The 20653-nt window shown below is 47.6% G+C and overlaps 2 protein-coding genes across 2 annotated transcripts in view; both read right to left on the bottom strand.

Annotated features, from left to right (window-relative positions):
* Positions 1-154: 154 nt before the first annotated feature.
* On the bottom strand, positions 155-9715 carry AP5Z1 (adaptor related protein complex 5 subunit zeta 1). Its single transcript, XM_030958367.1, has 17 exons — positions 9414-9715; positions 9114-9251; positions 8581-8767; positions 7491-7632; positions 6487-6599; positions 5828-5996; positions 4960-5100; positions 4601-4638; positions 4359-4521; positions 3946-4124; positions 3322-3464; positions 2417-2566; positions 2100-2211; positions 1633-1730; positions 1266-1398; positions 940-1154; positions 155-673 (listed from the first exon to the last, which is right to left on the bottom strand). The coding sequence occupies exons 1-17, from the start codon at positions 9452-9454 to the stop codon at positions 409-411; spliced, it is 2427 nt and encodes an 808-aa protein (XP_030814227.1). The 5' UTR covers positions 9455-9715; the 3' UTR covers positions 155-408.
* A 1412-nt stretch (positions 9716-11127) lies between these two features.
* The window catches only part of FOXK1 (forkhead box K1), a 56199-nt gene continuing 46673 nt past the window's right edge, over positions 11128-20653 (bottom strand). The window contains exon 9 of the mRNA XM_030958000.1: positions 11128-20149. Coding sequence (XP_030813860.1) covers positions 19929-20149 — 221 coding nt within the window. The 3' untranslated portion in view covers positions 11128-19928. The remainder of the gene's footprint in view (positions 20150-20653) is intronic.

Consider the following 20653-nt stretch of genomic DNA (forward strand, 5'->3'; position numbering starts at 1 on the left):
GCTCTGCTGCAAGGAGAGGCAAGAGAAGCAGCACATGCAGGTGTAGTAAGAGCAAAGGGGAGGGGAAACAAGGCAGAGGAAGGGAGGGAACAAGTTCATCTCCAAAGGGACAGGGTGTGCTGGCAGGCTATTAATGCACCATTCACTCTCCTGCAACATTTGCACAAATCCACCAGGATTTCAATGCATACTCACCAGGAAGGGATAAGACAAGCTTAGGAGATAAAAAAGCAACAGGCACTAGGACAGAAATACAAACAGCCTTAGACCAGAGGAGCAGCCTCAGCTCTCCTTATTCCTGTTCTCTGTTCCATTCACAATCATTTGTTCCTCTTTTCCAGTTAAGATCAGGGCCTCAGCCTTGAGTGTCAGCAGTGTCCAGTGAGTTACTCCAGAAACCTCCTGCCCTCACACTGGCATGGAGCCTGGAGCAGGCTCCAGGAGCTGGGTGACCATCCTCAGGGCCAAAGGGAGGGAGTCATTCACCTCCTTCTGAAACTGTGTGCTGGCCACAGGTGGGGTGAACACAAACTGAGCCACGCTGGGCATTTTCAGCAAGTTCATGAGCTCAGTTGCACGTATAAGGATCTCCTCAAGGTCCTCCTCGCAGTAAACAGAGGTGACAGCAGGGCTCTGCACAAATGTCCTCATCTTGGACAGGAACATGGACACTCTGCAGGAGAGAAGAACATGGGTATCAGCTGGCAGGACCTTTTCACCCAGCCAGGTCACTACTTCAGCGTGTAAGCTCCAACAGACTAGTGCAGGTGACAGAGCATTAGTCAGCAGATGAATCCCACTCCTCCAAACTGTGCCCTTCCACAGCTCACCTCTGACCTTTTTCAGTTGCCAGACTCAATTATTAATTAACACCAGCAAACTCACATTTGGACCCTTGAGATCTGCACATTTCAACCCTTTGAACCCTTTTGTGCTCACCTGGGGATCAAATCCTGGCTGCGGGCCGCCAGCTTGGTCAAGGTGGCCATGAGGACACTGATGGCACGGGGGGCACAGCTGGGGGTGCTGGCCTGTGGCCTGAGCTGGGTGATCTCAAAGAGCACGGCCTCCAGGGTCTCGAAGAAGCGCGTGATCTGCTCCACCGTGCAGCGCTTGTCATGTGACACCGACAGGAACTCACCGACAGCCCACGCCTGGTGCCAGGCCAGAGGGGAGCACAGGGAGAGGGAACTGAATCATTTTTAGGGAATAGAAAATCAGGTGAGCTAATGCTAGGAGAGTGCAGCTGGAGCAGCCCTGCTCACCATGTGGGTGAAGATGGCCTCCTTGCTCTGGATGTTGCTGACTGCTCCTGAAAACTCCAGGATCTCTGTGGACAGCTCCACCACGAGCGCAGGGCGCAGCCCGCAGAGCATTGCCAAGTTTGAGCCCAGCACCCTGGAGCAGAGACAAGGGCACAGCTCAGAGCAGGGCAAGGTGTTGATGCTCAAAGCCAGGAGGGGCTGGCAGCACCCAGCCACTGGCACAGGGCTGTATCCTCAGGATGTTCCAGCCAGGATGAAGGTTCATACCCCTTCAAAGGTATATCACAGTGGGGACTGGGCCAAAACTGAAAAGGCTCCTCCAGGAGGAAGGGCTGGGAGCTGGGCTGTGCCTCCTGTCTCATCTCACCTGTACACATCCTCTTTAAACGCTGGGATCTCATAGAGCTGGTCACTCCTCTGCAGCAGTAGCACCACCAGCTGGTTTATCAGAGAGCCATCTGCAAACTGAAAGCCAGCCCTTGTTTCAGCAGTACCAGTGACATCCAGCAGCCAAACCCCAAAATAACCAGCCAGGTGAGACAGCTGGCTGAGAAACTGCCTGGTCTAGGAGGGGAGCAGTGCACAAAGCAGGTATCAGGCACTCACTGTGCTCTCATCTCTCCCCTTTACAGCTGGCTGAGAGCTGACACTTCACAGACCTTTTCTGTTTCTCTGGATCAAGTGGCCAGCTCAGTGCTGTTCACGCCAGTATCAATCCTACCCCCCCTCTCTGAGAGTGCAGCATCTTCCCAATTTTGCATCTACAATTGCTCTTCACATAACAAGAGATCCCTGCAGCACAACTGGGAACTGAAATCCCCCAAAAGGACCTACCTCTGCCACCACCCTGAAAAAGAGCTCCAGTAAGACAGGGACAGTCTCTGCACACTGCACCACCCTGGGGCTGCCAGCCAGGGATCCCAGCAGCTGCCGAAGTGGAACCAGACTGTGGGCAGAAGAAGTGTTACTGCTGAAGGTTTGCTCCCAGTTGCCCTTCCTTATTCCCCACAAGGCCTTTGAGCACTGGCAAGGCTGACAGAGGGAAGAGAAATTCACCTCACGCCAGCTCAGAGCAGCTGTGCCTTTCCCAGTAACCCCAGTGCTGCCTCCCAGAGCTGGATGGCTGAAGCACACTCCAGGCAGGCTCCTACCTGTCTGGAGCATCCTCGGGAGCAGACCTGCTGCGGAGGAGATACTGGAACATGCTCCTGTAGAGGGGATGGTGGAAGGCCTCCAGACACGTGGCTGGCTTCCCAGCTGGGTCAGGCCCAGCCTTCTCAGAGGCAGGAAGAGCTGCTGCCCTAGCAGGGAACACACAGAATGTGCTGCAGTGTGAGAATGGGCCAGGGCAGAGCTGGGATCCTGAACACTGAACAGCAATCCAGGTCTAATCCAGGCTCTCTGGAAAGCAGAGAGCCAACCTGATGAGCTCAGGCCCCCCATATTCAGGCAGCAGCTTCAGACTTGCTTCTGTGTCAGACGAAAGGGAAAAATGGCACTCTGCATCCCTCAATCATCCAAGCCCACCAACATCTGCCTCTAGGATGACTCTCTTTTCTAAGCACTCCAGAAAGAGCTGTAATGTTAGGAGGACAAGAAAGAGCAGAGGTACAGCCAGTTCCAGTCCTACCCCATCTTCATGGAAACTCACAGCTCCTAAGATCTCAGGAAGAAAATTCTGTGTGCCTCCAGGGGAACAAAGCCAAAGCCAGGGCTAAGAGCAGGAAAGGAAGAATAGCTATTTCATCTCTGTAGTGAGTTGGTAGCTCATGGAAGCCTCAAACATGGGGCAATCATTTGGAGCTGGATAGGGAGAAGGGAATGGCAACAGCTCCCTGAGCCTCAAAGACAGTCCAGTACTGAAATGTGAGAGCTGGGCACCTTCTCCTCCCATGTACAACACATTACTAGGAAAACTGGGCTGACATCTGTGCAGCCTTGTGTTAACCTGACTGCAGTGACTGCTCTGTGCCAGCTGAGGATCAGGAGTGTGTGCTGGGCTTTGGTCAGTGCTAAGATGCTGATTAACAAGTGAAAGGAAGGGAAGGTGCATTACCTCAGCTGGATGTCCAGAGCTGCTGTCAAACAGGGTAGATCAAGCAGCAAATGGAAGATCTCAATGGCTGTGCCTGGATCCAGCAGAAATGGGAGAAGGTCCACAAACTCAGAGATCAGAGATGGGCTGTTCCACGCCAGGAACTGCAAGGAACAAGCACAAACTGCTGCACTATCCCTGCGACTCCATCACACACCCAGACAACTCCACACTGTGACCAGATGGGATGGGAAAGTCACTTGTGAAAAGCAAAACCAGAAAAGTCTGAGGGTTTGGTCAAAACCCAGGAGCCTGTTAGAAGCTCAACGCAGGCCTCTGGCAGCTGGCAAGCTGCAACTTACTCAACTTTTCCAGAAACATAGTGCTGTGTCCTGTGTTCACTGTGCTCCCCAGCCCTCCACAGTCCTGCCAGCCCAGACTCTTCTCTCCTGGCAGTGCTGAACACACCCAGAACCCTCCTCCCCTTCAAAATCACACTTGTTTTGTAACAATCCTTCTTGCCTGTGCTCTCCCTAGCACTGCCATGAAGGCACATGGAGGGCTCTGGGGTGCAAAAACGAAGTTCTAGGGCACAGAAGGGGATGTGAAGCAGGCTCTCCCCTCTGCTGCTCCAACATGTTGTACCTTGAAGAGATTTGGGAAGCTCTGCCTGAATATGCTGGAGGAGTCTGTGAAGAGCTGGCTGTTGTCTTTGCAGAACTGGACAAATTCAAAGGCCAGTGATGGGTTGTGGAAGAGCTGAGCTGGGATATCACTGAAGAGGTGTTTGTAGATGGCATCCGAGTCCATAGCTGCCAGTTTGCCTGGGAGAACACAGCACCTTGCTCAGCACAGCACAGCCCAGCCAGCAGCCCTGCCAGGGCTCCAGGGGCTAAGAGAGATCTGGGCTATGTTCCTCTAAAGAGCAGGGGACACCCCAGCTCCTGGGGTGGGATCATCCATACCAGAGCACAGGCAAGGTGAAATTACCAACTCTGGCAGGCAGCAAAGTGCCAGGACAAAAGGCTGTGCTGGAATAGGCAAGACTGAAGACTTACTGTGGTTCAGGAAGAACTGGGCAATGGGCAGCAGTGCCCTGGCATAAGTGGCATCCCCACAGATCCTGCTGTGCAGGATTTTCAGGAAGGAGACAGCACGGCACACGTAGGAGGAGTCCTGTTTGCAGATGATGTCCATGATTGTCACTGCCTCAATGAGACACTGCAGGAGAGCAGAGATGAGGATTGGAATGGGGCAAACCACAACTCCCAGAGCTTGAGCCCCACCTCTGTGTACTTACAGCTTTTTGCAGGTCTCCATCATCTTTCTTCAGGGGTCCTGCCAGAAAATGAGTCCAAGTTAGGCTTAGAGCCCACACAGGAACATGAGGCTGTCAGTTTGAGCACTAACCCTGGCTTCAGGGCAGGCAGGAACACACACAGATCCTAAATTCAGGCCAATGAGAACCAAGTTTCACAGCCTCCCCAGCAAATCAAGGAGGCAGAACACGACTGTTGCCTCCAAATCCTTCCCAACACCCCAGCTCAGGGCTGGTCAATTATTTCCCCCAGCAGGCTCTATCCCTAGCAGAGGATTCCAGGGAGTGAGATCCCAGCCCAAAGATGCTGCAGTATTTTTCTCCCCCCTGGCAGGACTCACGGCGGGTGCTCTGCTCCACGAGGCGCTGGCAGTACTCGAAGGCTTTGTCCCGCAGGCGCTCCCTGGGAGGGAGCAGCCGGCCAGGCGTGGCTGGAGCAGGGACCATGGGTGTCACAGAGCGGTCCCCTCCTGCTGTGGCACCTGCACAGTGAACATCACACGTGTCAGCTTGTCACAGAGCTGTCCCCTCCTGCTGTGGCACCTGCACAGTGAACATCACACGTGTCAGCTCGTCACAGGCCATGGCACCCACACAGCAGCCCAGCAATAGAAAGGCAGCTGATTGTCCCCAGGGGCAGAGTGAAGAACAGGAGGCTGAGGGAGAAGGGAATGTTACAAGAATATTAAGCAGATGCTGTCTCCCATCACCCAGGCTTTCTTTCCTAGGAATCCATGGGGCTTTGTCTGAAAACAGGAGACTCACCCAATAAGTAATTCCCCAATGAAGTATCAATAAGTATCAGTCAGGAGGTTCAGTGATATTCCTTCCCAAACTTTCCCTGCTGCTAGTGCAAAATCTCTGAACTCTTGCCCATATTCCTGTCACTTGGAATGAGAGGATGCTTTGGGCTGGAAGGGACTTAAAGCTCATCCAAAGCCACTGCCATGGGCAGGGACACCTTCCACTATCCCAGGTTGCTTCAAATCTTGTCTAATCCAGCCTTGAGCACTTCCAGGGATGGGGCGCCCACAGCTTCTCTGGGCAACTTGTACCAGGGCCTCCACACCCTCAGAGGGAATAATTTCTTCCTAATACCAAATCAGTTTGAAAGAGAGGAGATTGCTGGGTTGCTGGTGCGGCCACCTCATATAACATCTGAGAGCACACAGCCCTCCTGGGGCTGCAGACCACACCTTCAATCCCTACCTGGATTCAGGGTGTCCAGCTCCTTGCCCCCATAGCACAGCAGCCAGTTTCTCAGCATGGAGAAAGTCTGCACGTTGAGCCACTGGTCCTGTGTGTAGTGCTGAGCCACTGAGAGCACTGTGAAGAAGTCTGTGGCAACAGCACCATCCACCTCTGTGACAGGAGCAGGCTGAGAGAGAAGATGCAGCAGGTCAGAGCCCCAGGGAAAGGCCAAGTGAGAGGGCAGGGAAAACCCCACTGAGCCCATGGAGACAAGCAGCCCTTGTTTGGGGTCCTGCAGGAGGGCAGGTAGGCAGAGAGAGAAAAATCAGCTGTCCTGGACCCTTCTCCCCAGCTGAAACACCCAGCTTTGCTACTTTGACACTGCTCTCATGTGCACCTTTAACTCTGAGGTACAGGGTCACTAAAAGACTCTTCTCCAAAAACTGCTACAAGGATCAAAGCTCTGGGTCTACAGCTGAACTCCTAAATCTCAGAGCAGTAAATCCCCTTCTTTGCTTTCCTAGGTGTCTCAACCACATATCCCACAAAAAATGCTGAAGAATAGCAGCATTTCTAGACTACTGTTTTCCAAAAGAAGGTGATTCTGGGAATCCAAACCAGCAGGTAACAGACTAACAAATGCTCTTCTGAGGTCACCATGGCAACTCAGCACTCACCTGTTTGGATCTGGGACTGGAGAAGAAGCCTCCAGAGGGTTGAGCCATTCCTTGCTGAATGCTTGCATACCTCAGCCAGTCAGCCAGCTTTTTACTGACAACATTGGTCTGTTCTGTACAAGGGAAGTGACAGGGTCATTGCTAGATGGGGCAGAGAAGCAGCCTCTGCAACATGTCCCTGTTAACCCTCAATTTCTGTGCTTTTTCTCCAGCCTGGATCACTCTCTGACCCAGCAATCCATAAAGAAACTGGTACCCTAAGGTGGATGTTCTATACTCCTCATACTACCTCGGCCAGGGAGTGAGTGCTGGAGCCAAGGACTCTGCTACCAGATCACTCAAGAGATACTTGTTCCACAGCTGCTGTTAGGAGGAATGTACAAAACCACTGTCACCTTATTCAGGCAGTGTCTGGCTTCAGCTCTGCAGCCAAAGGCACAACTCCCTCACTGGGAACTCACAGAAGCTGGGGCAGGTGATCCCTCCTGCTCTGCCAGCCCATGCACCCAGCCCAACATCCTCCCCAAAGCTTCTCTGGCACTGCATGGAGCACACAAACCTCACAGGAAACTCCCAGAAACTCTTGCTCACAACTCCTCAGCATTTTTAGCCTGGAATGCTCTCCTAGGTTAACTCCCCACTACCCACCCAGTGCTGCCTCTCTGCTGAAGAGCACCTCTAGCTGTTCCTGCTGCTCTCTTGACCACATGCACAGGCACATCTCTGTTTCTTTCTCTCCTGGCTTGATGCTCTTCAGGATAGCTACAGTTCCTGCTGCATGTGGAGACCTCAGCTAGAGCACATGTTCCTGTTATACAAATCCATGGCCAGGATTTGACTGAAGGCTCAGCTCCAGTTCTGTGTGGGGGAACACATCTCACCCAGCAAGTTCCCTTTCCTCATAGCAGAGATGTCACTTTTGACAGCAGCTTCCAGCTGAGAGCCTTCTGAGCAGTACCCAGACCACAGCCAGGTGGCAATCTCAGCCCTTCCTGTAGATTTACCTTCTGTCAGGGATCCTGGGGAAAGGCTGATGACATTTGCCAGGACAGGAAGAAGGAACCGAGCACTCTGACCCTCGGGCAGTCTTCTTTCAAGGACCTGCACAACACGCTGCCCCACAGCTGCCACTTCACCCTTATTTCCCTGAAAAAGTAAAGAAGAGGTAAAGATAAATAATCTACCATCACTAGAGACCTCCATCAGGCATCAATACCAAAGTCAGACACAAAAAGGACTGACAGCACAGGGGATTTTAGCACATTTTACAGAGATTTTCTGCAATTTGAATTCACAGATCCCAAACTGTGGGGCTGCTTATGTGCATTTTTACATTGTGGAACTGCAGGACAGTCTCAAGGCTGGATATGGGAGAGAGGAGCTCTGTGAGGCAGCACACAAGTAACACACTGCTGGTTTCTGTTTCATTTCCTTTAGTGAAGCAGATTCAGATGAATGTCACAAACATTAGAGACATTTCTAAGCACACAGTGAAACTCAGAACGAGAAGTTTCACAAAAATATTTTACCTTTAACAGGCACAATACAAGTAAAAGAAGGAGAGGAAAAAGAGAAGTTTGCAGCTTGTTCCCCAGGCAGCACTCAAAACAGGGAGGTCCTCATGTTTGCTTCTCATCATGGAGAATCTGGACCTTTGAAGTGTCATTTGCATTTACAGTTTTACATGTTTTGTAGGTTCTGTGTATGTTTTTTATATGTGAACATGAAAGCCAATATCACAAGAAGAATATCTAAAATCTTTCCCAGGTTCAAGCAACCCTGATTTGAAATCTATTGCAACAGCCAGCTCTAAAAGGTTCTTTTCTGCTTCCAGGACCTCAGTGTCTAAACATGATAATTTTAAGCATTTTTTTTGTAGTTAAGTGCTATACACAAAAATTTGCCATTTTTTTCCCATGCAAAGCAGAATAATGAGATCCTTTAAATGAACATTGAAATACCTCTGCTTTTTTCTACATACTTACAATTGATTTTCACTCTCCTTGAGCTCAGGGAGGAGCTCAGGAGCAGAGAACAATCAAAAAGCAAATCCATATTGACAAGGGAAGATCTCTGATTTGACAGGTCATTTACCTGCGCCAGAAGGACGGAGGATACCAGGCTCAAGAGCTTTGTATCTTGAATCTCATCACAGGACAGGACAAGATCGTTGCAAGGTGACATCTCTCTCAGGATGGCAGCACATAACACCTGAATCTGCTCAGGACTTTTGGGTGAGCACAGCACTGTCTGCAACTGCTCCACAAACTTGCCATCGAGCCTGCAAGAGTCACAGTAAACACCACTGCAAGGCAAGAAAAGATCCAAATGTTTATTTCCTGCATATTTTTGGCTTTGGGATGATCCCCCTTGACAGTGACTAATGCCACTCATCACCTTCATTTCTGAGTGAAGCCTCAGCCACACCAACACTTGTTAATCTTGCTGCAAAAGGAGAAGGGCACTTCTGCTTAGCAAGGGGGTGAGAAGCAAAGACCGGCTTTGTGTTCAAAGTGAACTTAGGGTTTTCAAGGCAGCGTGTTATTTTAAAGCCCTAACTTTTCTTTTTGGTTAGAAGGTAACGCTTTGCATCTCGAACACCCGGGACGCACGGGGCACTCACTCACTTGCGGGGGTACTTGGTGGCGGCCACGGTGAGGTGCAGCCTCTGCAGCCCATCCACGGCCTCGGGGCCGGCCTCGGGGCCCTGCAGCAGGGCGGACACACGGGCGGTGAATCTCCGCAGTTCCTCCTCCTGGATCTCCCTGCCGGGCCGGTCGGGGCTGTCAGAGCCCGGGCCCCCTCGGGAAGCTCCGGGCAGGAGGGTCCGTACTCACCGCCCGCCCCTCCGCCCGGCCCCCCGCTCCCGCCAGCACCCCCGCCCGGCCCGAGGTGTGCTTGGCGCTGTCCCTGTCCCCCTGTCGCACCTGGCCTGTCTGAGGAAGCTCTCGGCAGCCGCCGTGAACATCCCGGCCCCGTCACCGCCCAGCCCCGCCACGGTACGCGGCCAAAGCCGCCCCCCATGGGCGGGCGGTACGCCGCGCTGGCTCCGGGGGGACGCGATGGCTGCTGCACGAAGGTTCCGCCAGCGGGAGAGGCTCGCAGAGGCGCGGGGTGACCAAAATCCGCGCTGGTGGCTGCAAAGGGACTGTCCGAGGGGCTGCTGTTGTTATCCCCCACCTCAGGAGCCTGAGCACAAGCTGGGCTCTGAGGCCACCCCACTCTAGGCACTCAGACCTATGGAGAACGTCATTACATGGCAGAGATGAGAGTTGGGCCTTCTGCAGGAGTGATGGTAAAAGACAATAAATCTATCAGCCTTTCCTGCAACCTGTTCATAAAACAGAGCTTTCCAAAACAGGTATGAGATGTTAAACCAGCTGCTCAGTCTTCAGCACTCCCAGAAGTTAAAAATCCACCAGGACCTTCTCTCCCGACTGCTAACACAGCCGGAGCTCCCAGCACCTCACTAAGCACTGCCCTGCAAGGAGGAGATGCCAGGGGATGGGATTTGGCACTTTGCCTTTGGTAATTCCCTGCCCTGTGCTCTCCTGGCATTAGAGTTCATTAGCACCATGCCTGGGCAATCAGCCAGCAGAGCAGCAGCACGTGGGGAGCCAAAGACAGGATAATTTTAAAATACACCCCTGTATTTTAAAGGGCTCTGGATTTGCTCACTGTGTACTGTGTTATTAATTTTTTAATTAGTTAGTAAATTAAAAAAAACCCTCCCTGTAGTAACTGAAGGGAGACTACAAGAAAGAGAGAAACTTTTTACAAGGGAATGGAGTGACAAGACAAAGGGGAATGGCTTCAGACAGAGAGGGGGGGATTAGATGGGATATTGGGGAGAAATCCTTCCCTGTGAGGGTGGGCAGGCCCTGGCACAGGGTGCCCAGAGAAGCTGTGGCTGCCCCTGGATCCCTGAAGTGTCCAAGACAGGCTGGGCAGAGCTTGGAGCAACCTGGGACAGTGGAAGGCGTCCCTGCTCATGGCGAGGGCTGGAATGAGCCGATTTTTAATGTTCTTTCCAACCCAAACCATTCAATGGTTCTATAATTCTATGAATTACAGCTACTTTATGTCAATTGAGGCCTTAAAAGATACTACTGTTTAATTTTGGAGCTAAGAATGTTTAGTCAAAATAAACCCAGAACTTAAATTGTAGCTGCATTAGGAAGAAAAAGGAGGAAAAGTCTAACTACAAGACAGATAAAGTATTGTTTTCTGATCTCACAGGCTGAAATGAAAACAATTATTATAAATTACAGGGGAACACACTGGAATAGTTTAAGTTTCAAAATAACAATGTTTCACTTCATGACAAAACAAAAGCTGGAGCTGGAGGAATCCTTTATAAGCCCCAGGGGAAGCATCGCAGATCTCAAACACACAACTCCATATGTTCACTCTGCTGTGAGCCAACAGCTGCCCAAATAACTGACAAGGGATCAAAAGTGGGGAGTCTGAACTCCAAACACTGCAAGGTGTGCAGATACACACTTCCTTCCTATATGAAAAAAAAAGGAAAAAATATTAAACACAGTCCCCTCACTGCTGCAGGAAACTCAACCCCCCTGGGATGTTACACTGCAAGGAGTCAAATCTGGCACCCAAAACCAGCAAAGCAATCTCAGGGCATTTTCTCTTTCATATATAATTTTATTTCTGGTTATAGAAACAAATGCTAAGAGGAGAAGCAACATTCCCCAACCACATACATCAAATTAAGGTAACAGAACAGTTAAAATAAATGAAAAAAAAAAAAAAAGTAGAAATTTAAACCTTTGTTATAGCTTTAAAATATTAACGTTCTCGATACATTAGAAATCACATTCAGATCTCAAATTACTTAAAAAATGTATGGCTCTATATTAAAAAAACAAACAAACAAACCCACTGTATCCCATCTGAAGTGGAAACACAGGTCCTGCTCCTGGGATGCAGGATCCCACACCCTGCTGGGAGCCAGGGCTGCCTCCAGCATCTCACAGGAGCAGCAACATGGCCAGAGAAAGAACACGAGCTTCACATCCACGGCCCCCATGGAGCTCCCCCCTTGGGATACACACCTGCTTTTTAGAAAGCACTGATAACGAAAACAAGTCACAAAAAAACCCCAAAACAACTTTTGATATCAGCTGTAAAAAAAAAAAAACAAACAAAACAACCCCACAAACCCCAAAACATCTGGCTGGAGGTGTCTTGCACAGGCAACACCAGGAACTGAAATGCAAGCATGGCTTTAGTTTCCCCTTTCCATCACCTTCTTATTTTACAAAATAAGTGCCAAACCGAGGTGAAAGGGGTAAGGTTGGCCCAGATCTCTGTAGCAAACCCTTCTGTGAAGCCACTGAGGTATTTCAGGTTCTCCTCTCAGCCTTCCCCAGGGACTCAGTGGGAATGAGTATCTGCAGAACAGGGGGGAGAGTTGGATTTTTCTGAATTTGTTTTTTATTAGAGCAATTATTCAGAGTTGGATGTGAATTTCCAGCTTTACCATCCGTTGCTCACACACAGCTTTTGATTTATCCCTAAACAGCTTTTAACAGTCCTTTGGATAACAGTCCTTTGGATAGCTACAGACTCTCAAAATGCTCTTTTTGGCTACGTGGAGGTTGGCTGGCAGGCTGGGCAAGGCCAGCCTCCTCAGCACAAACAGCATGTCCAGAACCCAACACAACACATGGTCTTGTAAGATTTTCATATTTTAAAGCCATTTTCTGTATCACTATATTTGAATGAGTTTGGTTTTGCTTTTTCTTTTTTTTTTTTTTTTTTTTTTTACATTCTGTTTTCTATTAAAGCAAAAAGATCTTACAAACAATACTCTGGTTCCCTCTACTTCAAGCCCATTTGAGGGAGAAAAAAAAAGAGAGATTAAGCAAGTTTAGGTTTACAGTAATTCAATTGCTACAGAGCCAACTTAGCAGCCTGCCCACCTCCCCAGAGCAGCATATAAATCAGCAGAACATCAGGATGTTCTGCACCAGACTTTTAGCAGCAAGACAGTGAAACAGAAGGAAGTCTCACTTTTTCTGCTCCATTTAAATCTCATTTTTCTTTAGCTACCAGACATTTCTCCTCACCGTTGCCCTTAGCTTTAAGGAAGGCTCTGTCTCAGACTGCTTTAGGTGAAAGTGAGGTGGGGTAGGAGCAGGACAGAGAGGTCCAGATCACAGCATAACCTGGCAGCAGACACAACCAAATATTGGGGGAAGTCTGGGTTTCACAGGGGCTGTTTTCTGCTGGATGAGGAGGAAAGCTGCTTCCTTTCACTGCTCCTACTCTGGTCACTGTTCCTATCACCGACCCCGTCCTCCCTGAAGAGCTGAAGCCCCATCAGCAGGCAGGGATTGCTGAGGTGAAGCTTTCACTCAGATCCTCACAGAGAATTTCTGGAAGAGCAATTAGGATTAGGAAGTCAGGTATCACTTGCTTTTATTCTCAAAAGATCCAAGTGGTTCAAAATACACCCTTCTGTGAATTTAGTGATCCCTGTGGAATTAAATCACACCTGAACTTTGGCCAGTTCAGTAAAATTTACTCCCTGTGAATGGAAACATTAGAAAAACTCTTCTGTGCTTGTTTTTAAGGGGATATAGACACACCTCACCCCAAAAAGAGACAGAAGCATGACAAAAGGAAAATAATCTCACCTCAGAGGAAAAGAAACAATTTCCTAGTGCCCCAGTGTTAGCTTAGCCACCTGACAGAGAGGAATTCCTCAGCCTTACAGCATCCTCATGGACCCCCCATCAATCTCCTCTGTTAGAAATCAGGTCCCATTACTGACAGAGCAGAATTTGTAAAGAACTCCCTGATACTGCATCTAGAGAGAACTGCAGACAAGAAAGGATTCCAGCTTTCATTAGTGCCATTTGGGAGGGGTTTCTTGCCAGAAAAGCAGCGTGGGCTGGGGTTGCTGCAAGCAGGACAAAGGCAGAAGCAGGGATCCTACACAAGGAAGATGCAAGTACCAAGTTGCCTCTTCTGCTCTGTGAGAGGAATGAAAGCAATCACTGAAGTAAAGCTGCTTCCACTGGCTGCTCACATTCATTACAAAAATAGGTTTATCATTCTTTCAGAGTCAGTGCCTGGTGCAGGAATTACCAACACACTGTATAAAAGTCTGTGTACCATTAAAGAGAAAGAAATAGTCATGGACCATTTATATATCTATATTGACACACACGCTCACACACTCACACATTAATAAATATAAATTTTATGTTTACACAGATCTAATTTAATATTCTCTGAAAAAAAATATTTAAAGGGTTTCTTCCTTAGCTGCCACCCATGAATTGTCAATGTTTTTTTTTCTGTCTTGAGAGCAAAGGAGTAGATTTGGCACAACTACCCTCATGCTCTGAAACTTAAAGTGACACATAAGGAGAGGACCAACCATACATTCTGAAAGGTTTTAATTCAGTGTTGGTAAGTTGAAAAGGTATCAAAAGAATTTTCCAAACATATAAATACAAATGTCACAAATTGATTCAAAATTTGGAAATTAAATATAGTGCTCCAAGAAAACCAAGTATTTTTCAAAATGTCTTGCTCAGGCCAAAGTAAAATGCTCCCTGGTGTATTGCTGCCCCATGAAAGACACCTTAACAGAGAAAGCCCACCCTCACAGCTACAGAATTCCCCCTGCTGGTCATGGCATGGGAATCCACCCACACCTGCGTGCACAAACACGTGCACTGACCTGCAAACAACCCACCCAGCAGAGAGAGGTGCTGAGCTAACAAATCCCAGCCCAAGAGCTGCCTGGCAGCCCAGGGAGAGATTCCCCAGCCACGTTCTGATCAGGTGCAGATCAACATGCAAGAAGGCATCATTCCAGCAGCCCAGATGACCTTGTAGTGTACCTGTCCTCTGCAGCACAGCTGGCTCCTTTGGAAGCTACACTTTCCAGCAGTAGTGTATGCTATAGTAGCAGCAGCTTGGGCATCATTTTTCACCCAGAAGGACACAAAAAGTTCTACAACAGATTGTTTACTCGTGTAACTGCAACCTAACACAAGAATCCTAGCCAGATGCAGACCTTCAAGCACTGGAATTAAATTAGGAGTTGGATTAAAGGATTCTGGAGTTGACAGATGTAACTACAAATAGAGGGGGAAAACTGATGAAGAGCAGAAACGGGAGCTGCCCAAGAGACTGGCTGGCAAGACAAGACAGATAATTTGCTGCAGGATGGCATCTGCAAACTCAAAAACTCAGTGTGCAGCAAGGGCAAAATTATGAAGCAAATCCTGTTCCTTTAGAGGTGCATTCTTAATGCCCTAGTCCAACTTATTAGCAGCAGGACTTAAAAAAACCTCAAAGATTTTGCAGCAGGTAGAAACTCAAAGCAATTTCCACATTGGATTGAAACTATCACTTGATAAGATTAAGCACAGGTATTTTTAAAAGTGATCAGGATCCTTCAGTGCTGCTTCCTGCTCAAAAAGACCCAAGACAGGACTGCTCCTTGGAAGAGACAACATGGCTGCATCTGCACAAATGCAATCCAGTTCACTCTGTGATTTGATCCTTACACTTTACACTTGTATTGCAGCAAGAGACCAAACAGGTACTGGGCTGTACTGGCAGAAGTGAAGCTATCAGGCCAAGGGAAAGGATTCCTCTTCCAACCCATCCAGCATTCCCAGATCAAGTCTGCAGCACTGTCTCTGCCTTTGGCTCCCCAGCACAAGACTCACAGTGACCTCCTGCAGCAATTCCACCTGATGGACAAAAAGAGACCAAGACAACCAGGCTGGTTCAGCCTTAAGAGGAGGAAGCAAACTGGAAAAATCTTACTGGAATCTTCAAGTTCCTATTTGCAAAATGCAGAGGAGGCAGAGCTGGGTTCTCCTCAGAGGCCAGGAACAAATGCAGCTGCATGGGAAATTCTTCTTATGTTGCTGAGAAGTTTTCACCTTGTGTGGTGAGAGTGGATTCTCTAAGGAGAGGTGCAGAACTACCACTAGGTGAAATCCAAGATCCCCAAATCCAGGGAAACACTTCTCCTTCACCCTACATTTTGACATTCACTTACACATTAGCACACACCAGTGATTCCAAACAAACACCCCATTGCTGACACAGATGAAAAGCTCCAACACCAACAGAACATGCCCAGCAGGCAGGGAGAAGTGTTCCACACCACACTGCAAGAGAGCTCAGGTCAGATGCTCCCCTTGCTTAGATACAGGTCCCTAGCCTTCTGTGCTCCAAGTTTTATTCCATTGTGGGCACTTCCCTACTGAAAAAGGATTTAAAAAAAAGTGGAAATTAACTCTGAATGACAACTTTAAGTCAGTACAAAAGACCAAACATGCAAAAGCAAGTTTACTCCCCGCAATATTTGATGCTAGACCATGACATTGATGGCAGAAGCACTGTAAGAGCTTGAGCTGTTATTTTTTTCCTCTTACAAAGCTTTAACATGTCTCTGAAAACATTCTCCTGAATAAGCTCTGCCCAACAGTAACATGCCTAGAACACAGCATGAAAATTCATACAGGGTGACCAAAATGACCTTTCTCAACCTGTTCTGAAACTCCATGAATTCCACAGGTATTTTCATCCTGGAGTTCTCAGGCAGAGCTTAATGCAAGGTGCTGCTCCTGTCAGTGGATAAAAATGACTGGATATGCTACAGGGCACAGTGTTAATGGTATGGGGGAGGGAGGAATATGGGAAGGAAAAAGAGTTGAAAAGAATATATGAGCTAATCATGAACTTCAATTTTGTGCTCAGCACTGTGCTGTGTTATCACTAAATCAGATTAAATTGATCTTTCTCTAAAAAGCTTTCTGTATCATAAGAGCCAAGGTCAAGACAAACAACATGGAATTCCAGTGGGATAGAACAAAGAACAACTGCATTCAACTCTTGCAAACTGGGGCAAAGAAAGTTGCTACAAACTAACTGTGATCAAAGTAAAATTAGTCAATGTCATTGCCTAAGGTGAAAAAAAAATCAATAGGGAATGGTGGAAAGTGAATTCACACATGAAGAACTTGCCTTTACAGTTTTCCCAGGTCCAAGTTATCACAGTTTAAATATTCAATATGCCTTGACCTTCATTACAGAGAGCAGAAAATCCAGTGAAGCCTCCACCTTCACTTCCCCTCAAACCTTTAGTTAATGTAATCAAAGATGAGATACAACTTCTTAGACAATAAAAACAAGTCAGATTATAAATTTAAAATAATCTGAGTACCGCATATAACCATTAAGGTAAACATTTTCTTCCTAGCTGAAGACTTAATTCTACCACCACACCTCTGCAGCCTGGAGAATCAGAACTGGTATGCAGAAAGAATGGTGCTGTCATCCAGACTGATCAGTGCTGAAAGAATTCATCTGGAGGCCTGAAAGAAGATGTCTTCACCTCACATGTAATGGATGAGGACCACACTTTTGCACAGCTCTCAACACGATTTAGCAAGAACAGTTATTTTACCTGGTATCAGGCAATGTTTAGACAAAACTACAAAAAAAAAAATTTGCAAGTGGCAGGACTGCTTCCTACAGCAGCAGAGGGATGCAACAGACTGATAACGCAAAAACGCCCTGACAGGGTGAACTGACAAGCTCCAGACATCTCAAGCAGAAAGGGTGAACAGAACAAAGATATTTGCTTATCCTCAACTCCCATTTGAACCAGCAGGCATTGTGAGCCACAAAAAGAAGAGAGAGAAAGTGTTATTCTGTTATAAATACTCAGGAGGCAGATCTACACATGCAACCTGAGGATGGACTTTCAAGAGGTACCTACAAAGAAGCAGCTTTATGGTGGATGAAAACATTGTCACTCAGCTGATGTCCTTCTATAGTGCTGGATTAGTTTACAGAAGATCAGGGCTTAATTATTTAGACTCTTCAAGAGAAAAGCATCAGCAAAGAAATATCCACAGAATCTTGGCAGCTCCACATCCTGAACAGTTTTCTGTTGGTTTTTCATCTTGCTCTGACTCATCCAACATTCTGGAAACCCAAGGAGTCCTGTGCTTCCGGAGCGCTCCGAGCCTCAGGGCTGTTTCAGAGACGTGCCTGTACCTAAACCAGCAGACACCCGAAAGTAATGATTCATCACAGAGACTGTGCTGCACTCTCACTTGTGCCTTCTGCCTAGAAGTTCATTTTATTGACTCCTGGCTTTGAAAAGGCTACAGAAAACAGAGCTAATCTCTGTGCTTTTCCGCTGCGCCACACCTCGCCTTCCTAGCGGGAGAAGGGACAGCTGGAGGCCAGCCTGCTTCAATTACTTTGTGGTCTCTAACAATCCTCCTTCACAAAACCATTTCAAAGTACTAAAATCCCATCTAATAACTTGTCACAAAGGGCACACACCTGAATTCTGAAAGCCCAGCTGAGATAAATGATCTGTCATGAATATTTTATGTGCCTCTCTCCGCAGAAAGTAACCGCAAATCATGAGAGCAAGAAATTTCTTTCCTTCTTTCAGCAATATTTCTCACAAAATAATGGACTTGAGAATTAAACATGTCTGGATTTTATTCAAGTGGTGGGACTTGGTTATTGAATAGGATTTGGCAAAGACAAAGGAAACCTAGAAGGGAACAAGTGATGCCAGCTGTTACCTCGTGGACTTCCCCCAGATTCCAGCAGGCACCGAAGGGCTGTGCCTTGCCCCTAATCCCCATGGATATCCTGACAGTATCGTTTACTGCACATTGGGGAAGGCTTTTTGCAATGTTTCTGCAGTGGGGTTTGCCTGTCTGCCTTGTCAGACTGCACAGGACAGCAAATCAGTACAGATGGGGGATAACCCACCAGAGGCACTGCCCACCCCTCTTAAGTCTCTCTTGCCATTACCAAAGCTGTAACATTTGCTAAATTAAAAAGCTCTGCTGTGCTGCCAGAAGACATGTTAGCCAAGGACACTGCAAAGGGTGTAAAGCCAAAGGGGTTTGCTGGAGGCTACAGGCAGGGGTGGATTTCTTTGCCAGTCATAAGGTGTCACAAGTCAAATCTGCCTTCCTTGTAAGACATCCTTGTACTGCGTGAGGAGCCTGGAATACAGTTTGAGTAAAGGCCTCCTCCTATTGGCCAACCCAAATGGTCCTCAAGGCAGGAGAGATGGGAGAGGGAGCCAAGCAACTAAAGCAAACCTCCAAATTAATTTTGGTAAAACTGTTTGAAGATCTCCAGTGAGTTTTGCTACATGGAAAATAAAAGAGAAGTCTTTTGCCTTGGTCTACTATACCCTGACAGAATTTGAATGAACCATGGTATGACCTCTGCTGCCTCTCATCCAAGCCCTAAACTTCCCTCTCCAAAGAGTAACACAGGAATTTTGCTGTTAGCCATGAAAGAGGGTCAGCTCTGACCTCCTGACCAGGGTCCATCAAGCTAAGGACCACACCACCACCAAGAGGGGAAGGTGACAGCTTTAGTGCAGAACATCAACCAGTATTTTCTCAAGTTCACAAAGACAGTGGCCATGCCTTCACCTACAGTGCTAATTTGAACAAAAGCTGGTGCTTCACACAAGCTGTGATCAATCAAATGCACACAGAGCCTCCTGGAGACACCCTTCCCCATGGGATCCTCAGGCATCAAGATACTTTGGCTGTTGTCCAGAGCAAGTGATGAATAATTGGAAGAAATTATTTGTTAAGATACAAACCCCTTTGTTTTTAACATCTTTACAGGAACCAAGTTAATACAATTCCTCTGTCATCCTATTCTCCCTCAGAGGGAATGGAAAAAAATTTAATCTGGAAATCCAGGTGGCTGAGCCCTGTAACTCTTCCTCCTGAATCCTCATATAAATAAACATTTATATTCAGAATTTTCTGTTTTAAAAAACCAGAATAATTTGCCTTTTTTTTTTTAAGCTTGGTACCATGTTTCTTTAATGTTGTTGTGAGATACTGCACCCATCTTTCAGCATTTGAGTGCTTTAGGTGACCTTTTTAAAATGGTCCTATGGTTCAAAGCTCTCAGAAGCGTGGTATTAAGGCATAGAACGTGAGGAGTTTTCTTTCCAGGGAGCAGACCGTATTTGTATTACATTCCTTTAGATTCTGAACTGCAAATCCCATCCCCTTGGAGCCAAAAGGGGAAAAGATAGTTAAAAATATCCCAGCAGTCATACAATCAGTTGTCTGTATTTTTTTGAATCTTTAAAAAAATAAAAAAGGAAAAAAAAAGGAAAAAAAAAATCTCATAAGTAGAGACAGAACAGAGTTCCAGATATGGGTTCTTGGGAGGGATTTTCCATTCTTTTTGGCACCTTGTGATTATAACAGCTGTTGTCCTCCCATTGAAAAAAATCTGCCTTTAAAAAGAGCTCTTTATCAGCTGTGTTTTGAGCTGTTACAGTTGTGGTTGGTTTCCTGTGAAAGCTGCTTTAGGGCTCCTGCCATCCCATGCCCACCCCAGCCATCACTCCAGCTCCTCCCACCGGTTCTTCATTCACTGGTTGCCTGTCCCTGTGGCACTGTGGGTGTGATGACTGCAGCCTGGGCTGGCACTGCTGCACTGGGCTCCTCCAGCCGTGCTCTCTTCACCTCAGGCTCGCTGGACGAGGCTGCTGCCGTCTCTTCGGTCCCTGCCTCGCACACCTGGCTGACCACAACAGGAGTGGACGAGCTGGCCTGGGCTGCAAGGAGCTGCAGTGGATTTGTAAGAGCTGGGAAGGAAGATAAGAAAGAGAAGCAGAATTAGTAGGGTGAAGCAGAACAAGTGTTTGCTATTCCAAGAAAAGAAAGAAAAGAAAATCCCACTGTTCAATACAACAGCTGGCACAGGGTCAAGTGTTGCTTCCCAGTGCATTTTGAAAGCCTGGCTTGCCTTGTCCTTCCCTCTCCCTCCACAATCTCAGCTTTTCAAGTTTACCAAACCAGCAACAACCCCTCTCACAGGAGAACTTCCTTCTTCCCATGCACTGTCAAACAAAGTATTGCTAGCTAAGTATTTGTTCCCAGCAGGGGAGGATCAAGCTCTAGTTAAAATTACAACACATCTCTTTGAGAGGTGGTTCTGATTGTAGGTGGCCAGAGAATTTCTCATGAACTCCAACATCCATGTGCTGGGCTTTGTATTTGGAGGTTTAGAGGCTCTCTTGAGCCCTGCTCACACAGGAAGAACAAACCAGGCTGTTGGGAAATAGAATCCAAATACTGAGTGTACTGAC

This window comes from Camarhynchus parvulus, chromosome 14 (genome assembly GCF_901933205.1).
Source record: "Camarhynchus parvulus chromosome 14, STF_HiC, whole genome shotgun sequence".
NCBI classification, from domain to species: Eukaryota; Metazoa; Chordata; class Aves; order Passeriformes; family Thraupidae; genus Camarhynchus; species Camarhynchus parvulus.

Excerpts from the sequence above, each read along its gene's own strand:
- AP5Z1 (XM_030958367.1), bottom strand. The coding sequence starts at position 9,454 with ATGTTCACGGCGGCTGCCGAGAGCTTCCTCAGACAGGCCAG. Across the intron at positions 5,997-6,486 it reads CCAGTCCCAGATCCAAACAG|CCTGCTCCTGTCACAGAGGT; the intron begins GTGAGTGCTGAG and ends CTTCTCTCTCAG. Across the intron at positions 1,731-2,099 it reads TTTTCAGGGTGGTGGCAGAG|TTTGCAGATGGCTCTCTGAT; the intron begins GTAGGTCCTTTT and ends GCTGGCTTTCAG.